We start from the raw sequence: 17,984 nt of genomic DNA, 5'->3' as shown, positions 1-17,984 counted from the left end.
ACCTGCAACTGTTGCTGCAGAAGCCTGAGAGAATAAATGCTGTTTCTGACAAGCCTCTAGGATCAACCAAATCTCCCTCATTCTCCTGAGGACATCTGACCAGTTGTTGCTGGAGAGAGCTGGCTATACATCATCTAGTCTCATCTAATACCCTTTTCATTCCAAGTACTGCAGTTCAGTAAAGCCCCAGCCTAGCTACAAACTCCACATGAGCAGTGGGATCCCACTCTTGGGAAAAGGTTTGTCTGCTCTGACCTTTCTGCAAGGTGTAGTCCCAAACTCCCAGGTGATCCTTCTGCTTTGTTTTAAAAAATCAAGGTTGTGTTCCAGGTGCAGAGGTTAGCTTTCCATTTACACACAGAAGAACTGACAGATGGTGTACTGTCAAGAAGATTACAAAACTTTTATTCTAGTATTTTAAAAATGAAGGCTTTTTTTTTTAATTTTTTTTTTTAATTTGTTTTAATTCCTGGCAACCTGTGCAAGGGACATAGCATTGTTCAGAATGATGCAGAAAGGGACCAAGTGCTCTATAAACCCATCTGTTCCCTCTCTGTATAGAAAGAGGCTGAGGGTGATAAAGAGCTCTGCAGTCCCCTGGTAACTAGAAAGAGTGAAATGGCAGCAGCTACTGGGGACAAACATTTCAAGCCTGCAGAAATGAGAAAATGGCATGCCACTTTCTCACAAGTTAGCCTGACAGCAGTCCCTAGACAAAACTGGAGGGATTGCAAGTAATAAGGCAACCAGTGGACAGGAGCATATTTAATGCTCACATTCAGTGGTGGCCATCTATGGATAATCACTTGTTATTTCATCAAATCAGATTTCTTTCTTATGACTCTTTCCTGAAAGTGATATGATCTTCCTCACTGCTACTCAACGTATTCATCCATACCCTGAAAGTAAAAGCACTGCTGACGAGCCATGCAAGTAACATAGCATCTGGCAGAGGAGCTGAATATTTGGACAGGGCTGTGATTTGAATTATTGAACACTACACTGAGCCTGTTCAAGCAAAATATATTTCAAAGTGCCAGGTGCAAAGTTGAGTCTTTAGGAAAAAGACATGCAGACAACACTTCCCAAATGACAAATTCTGGAAAGCAGCTACAGTAGGAAGGAGTCAGAAGCCACAGAATAGATGCAAATCAACACACACCTCCAGTGCGATGCCACAGTAAATGCAATCATTTACATGCACAAACAGGATTCCATTGAATAGGAAGCTGATTTTCCCTCTGTAGGAGTATTCAGCAGGCTGGTATTACACTTTCAGTTTTCACATACTTTGGTAAAGACAGTAAAAATTAGAGAGGCAGAGTGGTGAAAAAAACCAACATGAGAAACAGCCTTACTGCGAGAGCACCTGAAGAGTTGAATGGAAGTAATTTATCAACAGAAAAGAGTGAAACTAAATTCTACATAGAGAGGGGAAAAAAGAAAAAAAACAACTTCTTGTCTCTTCAATCAGCATGAGAAAAGGGTAACAAGATTTATGGAGTGGATATTAAAATGAAGAAAATTCAAATCAGAAGCAAAGGATAAGCTTTTTATAATAGGAGGAAATAGGCATTAATATAACTTCCCAGATGGATGATTTCTGGATATTTTCACTTAAGACCAGATAACCTTTTTGAAGAGAGGTTTTGCCAACCACAAGTAGATGACATTACCTAAGAGATTCATCCAATTCTTATTTTATCTACATCTGCTGTTAAGGAGTTGATCCATTTTTCATCTAACAGCAGTTAACAGTTGTTACTTTCCTCAAACAGAGATTCAAACTGATCCTGACAATGATTTATATTTTGGAATACACTTAATCTCCCTAATTCCTGCTGCAGGTTTCAGGAGTCATAAAGTTGAAGTGGGAGAGCCTCACTAGGACATTTCCACTCAAATGCTGAACCTGGTACCCAAATCAGTTGGAAAATACATTTCTCTTCTCATAGAGCAACCAACCAGCTAGAAAATTGTTTCCTTATAGTGATAAAGAAAAGTTGATTGATAACAAAGGACAATGAATATTCCTGGAGACGCTTCACAGGTGGGTGCTCTGAGTTTCTGATATGCTGGAGAAGTGCCAGAATCTGTTGGCAGTATAGCCTGGGATCAGATATCTCAGGATGGGAGGGTTTCTGATGACATCAGTGGAGCTAGGACTTGACCCACTAATAATTTTTCTGTTGTGGCTCTGTTGAGCGCAGGCACTCTAATAATCATCACTGCAAATGAGTCTTACTCAGTTTCTTCCTCAGTTACCTTCTCTTAGCTATTGCCAAACAGAAAATCTTAGACAAGGCTATTATCTGTTTTGGAGGAAGAGGCTGGGAGGCTGATTTTCCTGATAATTTGATTTCTACAGATGGAAAAGAAGAGCAAATCATACTTCATTTCCTCTTATGGTGCATTTGAATCATTTACTGCTTTTAATCACCTATACTTCCGCAAGGTGAACTAAACAGGGGTGCATAAAAGCACAAGGATTCAGTAGGGAACTTTGACTTAACCAGCTTGGATGCTAGGAACACAGGGCAAGGCACGTACAGCTTCTCTTGTATGCTGTTCCCTCTACAGCTGGTCTGTTTGACATATTGAAGATTCAAACCCAAAGAATCTGACAACAGACAACAGAGTGTGTTAAATGCAAGGCTATTCCCAACTGGAAAAGGGCAATCCATGTGGTTGTATCAATTTACTGCAGCTAAAAGTGGGGCTTATGAATGGCTTGCCAGCACCACACAGCTTCCCAAGGCTAATTTACCCAGTGTGGGTGCAATGCCTCGATCCCAGAAACACCCTTCTCTCCTTACTGCGAGCAAGTGAAAAACACCCAGCAGACAAAGCAAAGAATAATATGCTGCCAAACATTGAGAGCTGCCTGGAGGAGAAGGACTTGGGGGCCCTGTTGGATGAAAAGCTGGACATGAGCCAGCAACATGCACTCACAGCCCAGAAGGCCAACTGCATCAAAAGACGCATGGCCAGCAGGACGAGAGAAGTGATGCTGCTCTGATGAGACCCCACCCGGAGTACTGTGTCCAGCACAAGACAGACAGGGACCTGTTGGAGCCCATCCAAAAGGGGGCTACAAAAATGATCAGAGGGCTGGAACATTCCTCCTTATGAGGACAGGCTGAGAGAGTTGGGGTTGTTCAGTCTGGAGAAAAGAAGGCTCCGGGGAGACCGTATTGCAGCCTTTCAATACTTGAAGGGGGCTTAGAAGAAATATGGGGACAGTCTTTTTAGCAGGGCCTGTTGTGATATGACCAGGTGTAATGGTTATAAACTAAAAGAGAGACAATTTAGGCCAGATATAAGCACAAATTTATTTTACGAGGGTGGTGAATCACTGGCCCAGGTTGCCCAGAGAGGTGGAAGAAGCCCCATCCCTGGAAACATGCAAGGTCAGGTTGGACAGGGCTCTGAGCAACTTGATCCAGTTAAGGATGTCAAAATATACTTTATGTCAAATATACATTATGTCAAATATACAGAAAAATCTTCCATAATATAATAAACATAGGAATTCAGATTACTTATTTACCCATTAACTTCTCAATGTGTAAAACATATGGAGTTATAAAAGTTGAGCAGGATCACTGGCCCTCCCTGGAGCCACACATTCAGATGGAACAGAGTAATCAAGTGCTTTGCATAGGAACATTATCTATACTCATTTAAAGCAGCCCTCAGAGCTAGCCTTAAAAAAAGATAAAATTAAAAATACAAACCCAAAATTCCCTTCTTGGCTGTTAAATAACCTAACTAGAAAGTATCTGCAGGTGAAACGTAATGCCCAAGTTGGACCTCCTCAGTACTTCTGCTCCTGGGAGCATTTCCACTGTCTTTTCAGATGGCTGCTTACCCGTTATGAAGCTGATGGTGGATCTGTCACAGCAGCTCAGTTCTGGGTCCCCCCAGGTCACCATGGTGACCCGGAAATTGTAATACCAAGCAGGCAGCAGGTTAGCTATTCTCTGTAAAGTGAAAAAAAAGACAAAGAGCAGCTCAGGAGAAAATTCACTATTATGAGATTATAAAATACAATGATATTTATACAATGGATAAAATACAATACTGTTTATAAATCTAGTGCACACACTCATTTTACTGAGCTCCTAGTCCTCACTCCAGTGGAAACCTCTGACATTTGGCATTTGAATTTATTAAAAAATCCATATAGTGGGAAGGAACATGGTTATGGTGCTCTGGTGGTTATCCACGTGCATGTGGTCCCAACGTCCTACCTGCCATGGAAAGCTCTCACTGATTTGCAGGGCAGCAAAAATAACTCCTGAGTGGCCTTCCATCACAAAAAACTGATTTGATGAAGGCAGAATATTTAACAGGAAAAAGTAAGTCTTTCGCTTTTGATTAAATACAGCTTGAGGATAAATTAGAAACAATGTTTTTCACTCCGATACTGTCACTTCAAAAGACTTCTTTTTTCCAATTTTCAAAGTGTATTTCATTTTGTATTATCATCTATTATAAATGAAATATGAATGAAACATAAATTAATTATGAGGCATAAATTATATATAAAAATACAAATCAGATAAATGAAGTAGAAAATGAAATATATTTCATATTATGTTGTTTGTAATATTTAAGTTAAAATTCAGACACTTCCACTGACAGCATAAAGCACTTCAAATATTTAATTTTATGTCTGTGAAAAGCCTCATGGTATTTTTAATATACAAAATAAAAGAAAATTGGAAAGAAGTAAAATTTTCAACAAATTAGAAATTGCTATTTTTACAGACCTCTGCTGTTTGCAGTGGTCTTTTTTCCCCCATATACTACAAGATAATCCAAACGTAGTTTTTGTGGACTATTCTCTTTATGTTTTTTAGAAAAAAATTGTATCCAATTAACACGAAAACCTTGCAGATGCTTGGACTTACTTCTGACACAACCCTGACGTAATGTTGAAGATACCAACATTGCTTTGACAATTTTAACAAAATAAGATACAGAATACAAAATTAATAAATCAACTAAACAGAGTGAAAGAGCAAACTGAGTTCCAAAGGTTCTCACCAAGCGTTAATGCTTGAGGAAATAATTTTTGATCTCATCTGTTGGATAGCTTCATTTTTGATTCCCCTGCCTTCTCACTGGGCTTCACACTGTTGCTCCAGAACACACCACTCAGACATGTCAGTAGATCATCAGGGAAATTTGTGGGACATGGTAAAAATCTAGAGCACTGCTAAGAGACCCCAAACAAAAGTTCACTAATACCTACCTGTATGTTAAATGCCACAACGGAAGAACAGGGAGACAGTTTTGTTTTTTTGTTTTTTTTTTTTTTTTTTCAAATTCAGGCTTACTCTTTCAAAGCATTCTTTAAGAAATGCTGGCTTGAGCTGCTGTATAACACTGTTGCATTTGAGACTGAAATTCAGACAAAGGAATTCCGACTTGGTTGCCTCGAACAGGGTTTGCAGCAGGAAAGGACAACATCATCTCATTTTCTAATGGACCACATTAACTCTGGAAGATGGCATTACTTCTAAGAGGACTTGGATCACTCAGGTATTAATCTAATTGTGCTGAGTCATGATTACAAGATATTAATTACTCATTTGGTAAGTTATTTTTGTTTTTAATTTCTCTGGAGATTTATATGCTAGATTTACAGTCCCGCACCCAATTACAGTTAAGCCACTGTAGCCAGAATGACTCCACAAATGGTATTATGCAAATCAATTATGGTAAATCACTGGGGCTCTTGAAAGCAGTAAAAGTTATTGCTATCCTTTTTGCATACTCGTAACTTTCTGAACAACTAATTTCAGCTAAAATTGCTTGCTGTCTGAATAAAATCTGTTTACTGTCTCTAAGAAATAATGGAAGAGGAAAATTTCACTTTATTTCTGCAAGGATGCATGTGCGTCTACGTGTATTTGTGTTCTTCTGGAGTCCAATCTCCACTTATTGAAACCCTGGCCTAAGTCTTTGTAGCTTCAGAAACATGAAGGCTATTTTCACAAGAGCATCTCTGCAGCTAAGCCTTCCAGAAGGCACACTGCAAGACTAGCGTGAAAGCCCCAAATCCACGTTATCAATATTAAATACATAGACAAGGCTTTGGACTACTCCCCTCAAGGAACTGATGTGACTTTTAAAGCCTTGGCTGACAACCTGACCCAGAAACTGAACATGCCCATTTGTTAACAAAAAGGCTCACCTCCTATCTCATAGCTTGGCTTAAAATCTAGTGTTGTTCACCTGGCATCATTCCCTTACTTTAGAACAGAAAACACCCCCAGCATCCTGGCCATTTTTTCTCTTTGCCTGGAAAAATATGTCAGGCTTAAAGGCATCTATACACATGCGTGGGGAAAGGCTGATCAAAGTCACAAAGTTCCAAGGCCACAAAGGTATGGGAAATTAAGTTAGTAATGGTCTACTTTACCACAGAGGCAGTTAAGGAGACAGTTGCTGCTATTTCATAGTAGGTTGTCCACTCAGAGGTCATTGTTGATGGGTTGAAGTAAAACATTTCTACAACATATTTCCTGAATACCCCAAGGAAAGGTCTGTTCCAGCTCAAAACCACAGCAGTAGGTCCCAAAGGGTAAAGCGTCAGGTCCTTTATTCCAGTGGGCACTATAAACCAGAAATTCTTGTTAGTAACGTGTTACCAGTTACACTTTATTTTAAAGCAATATCTTTCCTTAACTAAGTTCTACCTATTTCTGGTTTCTTCCTGACTATGATTTCCAAGAGCTTTTTTTATCACAAACAGTTGAACACCATTTTTTCAGCATTTGTTCTCCAGTTTATATCAACTTTTTCAGAAATGTCTGCAGGCTACTTGAGGTTGTCTGCTTAGCTTCAGAGGGCTTGCTTTTTCATAGACAGATTGTTCCATTTTACTTTGAAAACAGATGTTTAGGAGGTATTTTCAGTTGCTCAAAACCAAAACCATCAAAAGCCATAGCACTTTGAAAGATGAAGACCTTATGAGAAGGAACAGGCTTTATGTCTAGCCTCCCTTCCCTGGAGAATCTCAAGGTGCTGTCATATATTGCTATTCTTGCCTCACAGATGATGACACTGAGAAAGAGGAGTCAAGTGATTTGAAAAATGTCACGTAAGGGTCAGGTTTTGCAACCCTTACTTGTCTGGAAAGCAATTATTCTCCATGACTTAACTGAGGCTAAGTAAAGAAGTACTTTGCTAACATTTGCAGGGGTTACAGAGCCTCAGTTCTTGCATGCCAGGTCAGAGCTGAGACCAGCACACACATGACTACAGCCCATGTTAGCACATGATTGCCCTTCCCTCCATGAATCATTTACCACATCTTTTCTTTTTTTTTTTCTAAAGTGTTAATACTTGACCAGTGATAATGAGGCTTAGGATAAACATAAGGAGGATTGGATAGCTTTTTAAGTGCATTTTATATTTTTTTTCAGTTTCATTAACCACCACTGATAATTTCACAGAACAGTTTGTTTTGCAGTTCTACTATTTTAATATCAAATTCAATAGCCTGCTATGAAATCAAAACTCACAGAATGACTGTTTTACTACATAAAAACATCCCCATTCTAATAAGAAACATATGAGATGTTTTGTTTAGAAACCAATTGCCATTTTGAGTTTAGAAAGAACCTTTTATGGTAGTGAGGCTGTGGAGAAAATCAAGGAACTTATTTACTTTGAGTATATATGATTTTACTTTTTCAAGTGAAAATATAATTTTGCAGATTTCTGAAGTAACTACAGCAAGAAAGAAAATCAAAAGCATTTGTAAAAATAGTCCAATGCTATAGATTTTAACAAGAAAGTAAATATATTTTTGACTTACTCTTTTTTCCTTTACTGAATTATAGGATACTCTATTTGTAAATTTTTATTCAGACCTAGTTTATGAAAATATATAAGATCACCGCCTAGAATTAAAAGTCTCTCACCATATTCACTAGTCCACATATTTGCTTTCATTTAAGGATTAAATTCTTAACAGGTTAACTTTTTTTTTTTTTTTTTCCCTGCTTCACTTTCATTCCTACACCAAAGAGAAGAAGCAAAATGAAAAATACTGAAAATCTCTAGCATTCAGCCACCTGTTCTCCTACAAGACAGACTATTTGTCAAAAGGAGAAGCTGGGCGACTCAGGTTAAATATTTCTCTGCAAATGTAAGTCTATGCACTGAATCTTTCTCTTTGCCCTTTCTCTTCCTAATAGGTTTTGTTAAAGTGATAACCTGAACAAAATAAATGACACTAAAGCTAAAATATACTGAATTCTACCTAAGTGAATTTATTTAGGAGTCTGGCAGAATCCTGAATACAGGCATAGGGCAGCAGCTTTGCCTGTTGGCCATACACATTCCTGAAAATGTTACTCTCGGTCTTTCAGGGTCCTTCTTATCTTCAAATCTCAAAGCAGAGAACACATCCACTGATAAGAAAATCAAGGCATACCCAACTGAAGCTGATGATGATCATGTAGTACTGTAAGACAGATGCCAACTCTCATGACTTTAAGCATTGCGACTTTCAGACCAGGGCATGTTACATCCTTCATAAAGCATATTTGCAACAAATGTCTTAACGGCAACCCCACACACTTCATGAGACAGTAGGAAAGAACCACCTCTAGAAAGTGCCTTCGTCTCTCCGTGCACCGCAGACCACCTTCCACTCAGGGCTGGCTATACTTAAGTGAGGTAACTCCTACCCTAAATGACATAGACCATGAGCACTGCAAGAGACAAACGTATATTCAGGTGTCCAAGGGCAAAAGAGAGTTCTTTCCACAGGGCATTCTGTGTGTGAATCCTGGCCATAACTGCTCTCTGATTAGGTTTGGTAATATCTTAACATTTAAATGTGAAATATCTATCTTCCACTGAAGGAGTATTTTCCCCACCTCAGTAATGGGCTAGACAATATAAGAAAAATATTCTCAATAAGTGTTCACTGCATTTGAAATAAACAACATGACAATTTTGTACTCCTTCAGGGGCTCTAGGACTTAATAAATATACTACAAATATTTGAAAACAAGACAAAACAAAGCAAACACATTTCAAACGGTAGATGCAGAGGTTACCAATGGAAAATGTAACAGGATCAGAAGGTGGTCCAACCAACGGTCCTTTCCGCAAGTACACCACAACTTGGTACTGTGCACCAGGAACAAGATTTTCAATGAGGCTGCTGCTTGAATTTACCTAATATGAGGGGAGCACACAAGATATGTAGTATTTACTTGGTTAGTTACAAGAACATCGAGACTGTACTCAAACTATTCCAGTTACAAATGGCACGATTCTGAACACACTGGCATCAGCATCTAAAACTCCTCTTGTGAGAAAGTCACAGGAGATTCATGAGGAGGACTATAAACACACTCAAGTGACTTACAGCTGGGCTGGTGAAAAACACATATACCACACTAATTGTTGCTCAACTTCGCATGCTGGACGGGTGGAATATCTGTGTTTAGATAAGACAACTCTGTGAAAGACTCAGAGGCATCTTACTGGCCTTACTTGGGATTCCTGCCCTGCTGTGAGAAAGATCTAAGCAGTGGGAAACTATGACTGCAGGAACCCTTGATAGATGGGGGACAACAGCATGTTTGGTTAGCTTTGTTGCTCTTTAGCAAGGACTGAGAGTACCTATGTCTCTGGGTCCTGCTTTGAAGATCCCCCAGTACGCGAGGTAACAAGAATAAATCTACTCTTTACACTTCAGCCCTGGTTTTGTGGTTGTTCCTGCATCCTGCCTGTGCTGGCTCACACAGCAAACATTAAGCCCAAAATGGCAGAACTATGAAAGTGGTCAGGACTGACTTGACAAACAATCTGACTCAAGAGTCACACTTGCCTTGCTGTGTAAGGTCAGCATTCAAAAAGCAGAGCCACTCTCTCCCACTGTTGAAGTTTATTGAAATATTCAGGCTATATTATTCATATTCAGGTGATATTATTCAGGCTGGAGTATTTAAACCATGTATTTTCAATATAAGCCTGAGGCTTTTCATCCACTATTTGACTGATCTGCAGCTATGTGAGCTCAAGGCAGCATTATGGTAAAGCTGTCTTCTGAATGCATGTGTTAAGTAACTGCAAGGTGAAACCAGAGGGGAATTACTCTCTTTCACCTCCACTGCACAGCATTACAAGACCCAACAGGGGACACTGTGATTTCTTTTGAGTGTGAAACACCACCATTCAGATTTCTTCGGTGCCACACCAGGTTCCAGTCAGAGCTGGAGGCAGAATGCCTGAACAAGTGATTCCTGGGCTGGTACAATATGAGAAGTCTAATCTCCTGAAGAGCCAGTTAACAGCAAATGTACAGAACAGCTCTGAGGAAAGGACTTCATGCACTCCCTCTAGAACTGCAGGCTGATAGATCCTACTAATATTTCCTTTGCTACCTTTCCAAACTCTGGTCACAGCCACCTTTGCACAGGTATTTATTGCAATGCACTTGAATATACCAGTGCCAGTACAGATTTAGTAACGAACAGAATTTGTCTTTAACAGCTCCTTTGGAAAGTTAAATCACTTGTAGATCATGCACAATGTTAGAAATGGATAGAATTTTGCACTGAATTTTGCCCTTTTCATCTCATCAAGGAGAATTCAAACCAACAGCCATTAATAATTCCAGGTTGAATTAGAGGTGGTACGAATTTTGGAATGACAGAAAGAAACAACTATATTTAGACCTTTCTACCTACTTGCAATAAATATTCATTTACTTTTACAGATGTCTTGTTTGTTCACAGATTTTCTTCAGGTACTTTTTTCTAAGTTTGTAGATGATTCCTTTAGCATTTACATTAATCATATATGAATATACTTGTGATCTGTGGTTTATAATCACCTACTGTATTGTTTTGCCTCCTGATTAAATGACTGCAGTTTTAATAAAAGAAAGGTAATTAATTCAATGAGGTTACAAGTTGATTCTGAAAAACAATTCTCCAATTGTCAAAAAAAAGACACTTCCAAATGTATACATTCACAGTCATTCTTGAAATGAAACTCAAAACATTTTGACAAAGAGATCCATTTAAAAAGCCATGTTTAAAGGATACAGACTCTCTGTATCAATTAATTTCAAGGGCTAACCACAAAGTTCAAGGAGATTAAGTTTATTGGGAGAGTTAGTGGTCTCCTTCTACTCCCATGGGCGAGCTGAGGGTGTGCAGGGCAGCACTGTAGTCCTTTGTAGACTCCTCCATCTGACACATTTAGGGAGCCAGACAGAAGTTGTGGCACTGCTCAGAAAATGGCTTTATCAGCATCTTGGTAAGGTAACTGAGATGTGGGCTAAAACCTCCTTCTAATTGAAGCCACATGCCATTGATCCATCACAACCACAGGATTTGACATGGGATTACACTCACTAGAGGTTTCAAGAAACAGAAAACTGCAATATTTTGGTGTTCAGGATACTTGATCATTATAAACACATCCCATATGGCAGCCCTAGAGAACTGTTGTTGCCCTGGATTTGGCTAGGATAGCGTTCATGTTCACAAGGAGCTGGGAGGGGCTACCGCCGGGATAGACAACTGAAGTAGCCAATGGGATATTCAATTCCATACTGACATCACGCCCAATATACAAGGGGGGCTGGGCCAGGGAATTGATGCCTGTTTCCAGTGTGTGGTCTCAGTGAGTGGCTGGAGCAGGGAAGGTGCATCCTGGGTACTGGCAGAACCTCATGGTTTATATCACTTACTTTATAAATTATTTCATTAGTATTATTGTTATTACTGTTGTTTCTTCTGTCTTTGTGTTGTTCTATTAAACTGTCCTTATCTCAACCCACGGTGTTTTGCCTTTTTCTCCCAATTCTCCTTCTCATTTTGCTGGGGGGCTGGGGGAGAGCAGTGAGTGAGTGGTTGCGTGGTGTTTAATTGCCAGACGAGGTTAAACAAGGACTGTTGTCTAAGTCATAGGTGGTCTGAATTACTGTTTATTTCCCAGTGCTGACATCTTTTCTTATGGATGAAAGGAAAAGCTGACTTCGAATCACCTCTAAACTTTCAGAAAGTTTAGTCAGATTTCGTACATAAGATATCTAAGAAAGAAGTTATGCTAGTTTGATGATAATCATGCATGTGAGCCCTTTACTTAATGCAAAGGAATTACAGCATATGCCCAAGTGTTATTATAATATTTATTTGTTTAATATTATAATAATCATAAATATTATAAAATTTAATTCTGTCTACCTGGAATTCAGTAAAACCTTTGACATTGTTTCCCACATAAATCTCATTAAAAAAATGGCTGCGCATGGCTTAGAAGGGCATACACTCTGCTGAGCAACACTCGAGAAAGGAGCAGCGCCACACGAGATAAACCCAGCTGACAGCAGGTCAGAAGTGGTGTTCCTCAGGGCTCAGTATTGGGGCCACTTCTGTTTAACATCTTTAACAGTGATCTTGATGAGGAGACAGAGTGCACCCTCAGTGAGCCTGCAGATGAAACCAAGTTGTTGATCTGCATGAGGGTAGGAAGGCTCTGCAGAGGAACCTGGACAGGCTGGAGCAATGGGCTGAGGCCAGTTGTACAAGCTTCAACAAGGCCATGTGCCGGGTCCTGTACTCGGGCCACAACAGCCCCAGGCCACGCTATGGAAAGCTGCCTGGCAGAAAAAGACCTGGGAATGTTGGTGGACAGCTGACTGAACATGAACTAGCAGTGAGCCCAGGCGGCCAAGGCGGCCAACTCTATCCTGACTTGTATCAGAAATAACGTGGCCAGCAGAACTAGGGAAATAGTCGTCCCCCTGTGCTTGGCACTCATGGGGCCACATCAAGTACCACGTTAAATTTTGGGCACCTCCATACAAGAAAGATACTGAGGTGCTGGAGTGTGTCCAGAGAAGGGCAACAAAGGTGGTGAAGGGTCTAGAGCACGTCTTATGAGGAGTGGCTGAGAGAACAGGGGTTATTTAGTTTGAAGAAAAGGAGACTGAAGGGGAGACCTTGTCGCTCTCTACAATTGCCCAAAAGGACATTGTGGAGAGGTTGGTGCTTGTCTCTTCTCCCAAGTGACAAGTGATAGGACAAGAGGAAATTGTCTCAAGTTGCACTAGGGGACGTTTTGGTTGGATATTAGAAAAAATTTCTTCACTGAAACGGTTGTTGGGCACTGGAACAGGCTGCCCAGGCAACTGGTTGAATCACCATCCCTGGTCATGTTTAAAAGTCTTGTAGATGTGCTGCTGAGGGACGTGGTTTAGCAGTGGACTTGGTATAGTTAGGTTAATGGCTGACCTCAGTGATCTTAAAGGTCTTTTCCAACCTAAATGATTCTATGAGGCACCATTTTGCCTACCGTCACAAGAATGTCACAAAGGGTACAACAGAACTCACAAGCTTGAACAGCCAGTGCAACAGAAATACAATTTTAAGACTGCTATGGTTTACTGCACACCTTCATTCTTGAATGTTGTGCTCTCCCCTCTGCATCATCCACGTCCCTTTAGACTGCAGAAGGAAGAACCTACTGCAGTTCTCTGCAGCTCTGAGCCTGACAGGGCCCTTGGGCACTACAATCCCAAACATCAGGATGAGTAACGATTTTTCCTGTTGTCCCTTACCTCAGTGCAGTAGTGTTTTTCAAGCCTTTGACTTTCTTTTTGCTTCTGACAGGTCAGGGAGACCACGGACACAATGGTGCTGTTCCTGCCACTCTCTTGTGATGCTGTCCAGGACGTCAGGGCAGTAGTGGAGCTTAGCACTGTCACGGTCACATGTTGGGGCTTCTCAGTGAGCTCTTCTATCCACTCACCTGTGGGGCCTGGGACACATCCCAAGAGCACAAGTGAGCCAGCCACCCCATGCATTTAAGGCTCGTATGTTAAAACATTCTCCTTTCAAGCAGTTATTTACTACTAATGACAGAGTCTGGACTGACAGCTGTCCATCTCCACAGCCCTCAGGCACTGAAGGTGGCAGCCCTTGGAAAACAGTCTGTGGCTGGTGCTGTTTCACCTGTAGCAGAGCAGGTAACTAGAGAAACTACACCATTTGAAAATTCAGATTGCAGTATTCTTTATTGCTTACCAGAAACCCCCCAGCAATGTCAGATTTGCTCCAAGGTGAACATTTAAAAGCTGTGATAGCCAATGACGTACAGATCATTGACAAACGTTAAAAGATAAGCACACAAAATTTTTCACCTGTCCACATACTAGCACACCCTCCAAATGTATTACAGCCTTTAAGTGTGAAAAGTGGAGTTCACAGAGGTTACCATAGTGAAGAATCTCATTCTCCACCAGACTTTTCTAAGCACTTGGTAGAGAACATGGGTTTAAATGTAGATAAAATAACAATTTGGAAAGTAACTTCAGCTAGACTTGGTAAAAAATTCAGATATCATGAAAATCATCAGCATTTTTTGACAGCTCTATCTTTGACATTCCTTCCTCCACACAATTCTAGTTGTACTTTACATTTATTGGAAAAATAAAACAAATGCCAGAGCAGGAATTTTGTGTAAGATCAGTCTATAAGATTTAACAATGCAGATTGCTATTTGGGTGCAACAAAAATACTGTGTATTGCAAGGCAGTAATTTGACAGGATGATTCACTGACTGAGTGCTATAAGGTTATAATAAGGCTGAAGCTATGAGCAAAATCTATTCACAACAGCAGACCCACACCTATTCAGGTAAAAAGCGGACTTCAATCATTAGATTAATCTCTGGAGCCACTGAATGTACATGTAGCTCTTACTATTCAGAAACTGTTTCAGCATTGGCATTAAGGGAACTGAGCTATCTCATGTCATGGCCCAAAGCTGTAGTCCCCCCAGAAAAAAAAACCTACTTGATTAGACTCATAAAAAAAGCAATGGAAAAGCAATTTCACCTTAAGAGTACTTGTGCCCATCTCAGTTTTTGCACATTATCAGAAACCCATGTAAAAACTATCTAAAATATTAAAGGATGTTGTGTTTAATAAAATAAATAAGAGAACTGCCAGGAATCCTCATCTGATTCTAAAAGCCTGCAACACTAACAGACAAAACCCCTATACCCAAAGGTTCTCATGTGTTATGTGTGAAGTGAAAATATTTGTTACTTTCCTGTAACATATTAATACTTCATATCCAATGAGATTTGAGTTCATCCTTAATCTATCAATCCATACAACTATACTTTGGATTAACATTTTCTCTTTTCTCTCAGGTCTCTGTCCCCAGTTAGTAGACTTCATGGAGGATACTGTAAACCATATTGCTTAATGGAAATAAGTCAGACCTTGTAAAATGGAATAACTTTTGATACTAACAGCAATGGTACATAATTTATTTTATATACTTGTATCTACTTTAATGCTTTCCATATAATGAAGCTGTCTAATAACTATTCCTAAAGAAAATTATAAGACAGTGAAATTATAACAGCAGAGACCCTATCTTTCATTTGCTGTTTCCTTTTCTCTCTTTGTTTTCCAAGTACTCTTTGTTTCAACTATAAAGTTGTTAAAAACATAGGAGTGGTAGTGGAATTCAGCTACATGCAGTCAGGCATTATGATGAATTTAAGCCTAAAAGTTAGTATTTGTACATGTTATGAGCTACAATTTTTATTAACAATGTACTTAAGTACATGAGTACATTTCCTTTTACTATCAATATTTCTGCCAGATTTAGCTACCATGTCTTGCTGCAGCATTCATGATTTGGAGACACCAGCCTCCCACAATTCTGTAAAATTGTGTAGTGCTGCGCATATTCCCCTGTTCTTATTGTATGGGCATTTTGTAAGCTATATCTATTTCCTTTTGTAGAAAAAGGTACAAAGGTGACCACAGCCATCAGAAGGATAATCATCTGAATTCACCAATGCCTGTCTCACTTGCTGATCTAATCGTCAGTCATGATACTAGTTTATACGGTAGCGTATTACTTTGTCTTTTACTAAATCTTCAGTTAAGAAACCATGGGATTCTATAGGGAAATAATAAATTACTTTTTCTCTTCTGAATTTAGCAGGCTGAACTATTTAATCTGCTATAATTTTCCCTGTGTTGTCTCAAAGTCCATGTAATTTCAGAATTCAGTGTTTAATTGTTCAATTCCCACACTCCCAACCTGAGATGTCCTTCATCCCTAAACTGGCACACACAGCCTCCAGTAGTTAGGAAGTTAAGTATTTTCAAGGATCTCTATAACCACCAATTTAATTCTTGGAATTAAATCCTCTCTTTGAAAGATGCAAGAGGGGAACCTGTTTCAGTGAGCTGCTTCTGAACCATGGGTGGTGACTCTATCAAATGTGTCACCTGCTTTCAGTTCTTAGCTCTGCCAAGATAGAACAACAAAGGCCCACCGAGGCAGGATATAATATATATTTGCACTACATTTCCTTCTCTGGTACAGGGAATTCCAGAACATCGGATTCTGACCGTGCAACAGATGCCATAGCTGCCACAGTGGTCAAACTCTGTACATTGCAGATATAATGATCTGGGAGAAAAAGACAGATTTGCTGACATACTTACTGATGTAAAAGCTAAGTGTTTTTGCTGATTGACTTCGCCGAACTTCACAAGAGCCAGAGGAGCTAAATGTTGTTACAGACAACTTATATTTTCCTGGTTCTTTCAGTTCAGCAACAAATTTGTGAGTGTCCTCACTTACTGTCAAAAATTCCGTGGAGTTCTCTAAATCAAGGGGAAAAAAAGCGTGGATTAATTGAAATTTGAAAGGCTTCAGCCACTGAGAAAATGATTTATATCAGCAATGCTAATACTGTTTCTGCTGTGGGATTAAAAGATACCCAAAAGCACTAGATTTATGTGGATAGTTCTATTTCTTGCCTTCAGCACAGGAATAATTAATGACCAAGGCTTCAGTATAGATGTAGAGGAACAATAAACCTAGGCCAAATTTTCATTCCGTAGAAGGGACGATAAAATAGTCTTATCATGACTGTGCAAGTAAGAAAAAGCATGGCATTGAAGAAAAGGAGCTTCCTATTTTGCTTTCAATTTTCTGTCTATTGCATTCTTATTCTGCAGAAAAAGTGTTTGCCCTCAGTTTGGGAAGGCTTATGAGAACTGCTTGTCAGGAAATAATATTCGTTCAGATAAAATGGTTTTTAAAGCCGAAAGTCTTTATGGAACATTTTCTTGTAGCCCTATCACTTGAAAAGTCTCCCCATTCCCCACCACAAGCCTAAGGAATGTTTGGTAGCTGTCCTCTGAGAAAACTGTTAAACTGTATCCAGACTATCTTTTCTGTATGTCCCTTCCAGTCAAGGTCCCCCTGTGAACCTTTCTCAGTAGCAGACAAAAGTACACGGTACAATGTACCTTCCTTGTCACAAATTTCTATCAGCTCATTTCTCCTTTCTCCATTACCAGCATGGATTTATGACAACTGCATTGTAAGCAGTGCAGCAACATGTGCAAAAATATAAATCCTCTTTAACAAAAAAGAATTGCAAGCTGCAATTTATCCCTCCTCTCTTACATTTATGATGCCCATCCAGAACTAGATGCTATTCAATGCAATAAACTTAAGACGTACAGATCTAACAAAGCTCTCTGAAGCACAGTACTAGGTAATTAATAATTTGTAGAGGAGAGAACCCACCAACAGAATTACAGAAAAGAGGTATGAAAAGGGTGTAAGGCTCTGTTTTACCTTCCCTTTCAATATTGATATGGAAACCATCAAATGCAGTAGGTGGCTTTGGTGGTAGCCAGGTCAGCACCATTTGTACAGGAAGGAAGGACGGGGAACCTGGTGTGAGTTTTCCAGACACGTTGACGTTACTGGCCTCATAATCACTGGACACTACATTGACAAATTCTTCTTCACCCTCTGATGACTCAGCTTCATTAGGCCACCAATATGGCTGTGATGTGGTTTCGTACTGAGTGCTGTTATAGCGGTAGTCGAGCCAGGCTGCAGATGTGTTTGCTGCTGGCATTTCAGATGGGTTGTCAGAAAAAT

The 17,984-nt window shown here is 39.7% G+C and overlaps 1 protein-coding gene across 1 annotated transcript in view; it reads right to left on the bottom strand.

Moving 5' to 3' along the window:
- Positions 1 to 3,871: 3,871 nt before the first annotated feature.
- LOC103771956 (receptor-type tyrosine-protein phosphatase O-like) overlaps positions 3,872 to 17,984 on the bottom strand; it is a gene marked incomplete at its 3' end in the record, with an annotated part of 26,959 nt that continues 12,846 nt past the window's right edge. The window contains exons 4-9 of the mRNA XM_008939278.1: positions 17,673 to 17,984; positions 16,526 to 16,687; positions 13,610 to 13,809; positions 9,087 to 9,207; positions 6,434 to 6,627; positions 3,872 to 3,983 (exon numbers count right to left, since the gene is read on the bottom strand). The exon at positions 17,673 to 17,984 is cut by the window's right edge and continues 153 nt beyond it. Of these exons, the coding sequence (XP_008937526.1) occupies positions 3,872 to 3,983; positions 6,434 to 6,627; positions 9,087 to 9,207; positions 13,610 to 13,809; positions 16,526 to 16,687; positions 17,673 to 17,984 (1,101 nt within the window). The remainder of the gene's footprint in view (positions 3,984 to 6,433; positions 6,628 to 9,086; positions 9,208 to 13,609; positions 13,810 to 16,525; positions 16,688 to 17,672) is intronic.

Source organism: Merops nubicus, unplaced genomic scaffold (assembly GCF_000691845.1).
Source record: "Merops nubicus isolate BGI_N331 unplaced genomic scaffold, ASM69184v1 scaffold20924, whole genome shotgun sequence".
Classification (NCBI taxonomy): Eukaryota; Metazoa; Chordata; class Aves; order Coraciiformes; family Meropidae; genus Merops; species Merops nubicus.
The sequence above is the reverse complement of the archived record's forward strand: the minus strand, read 5'-3'. Positions and strand labels throughout refer to the sequence as shown.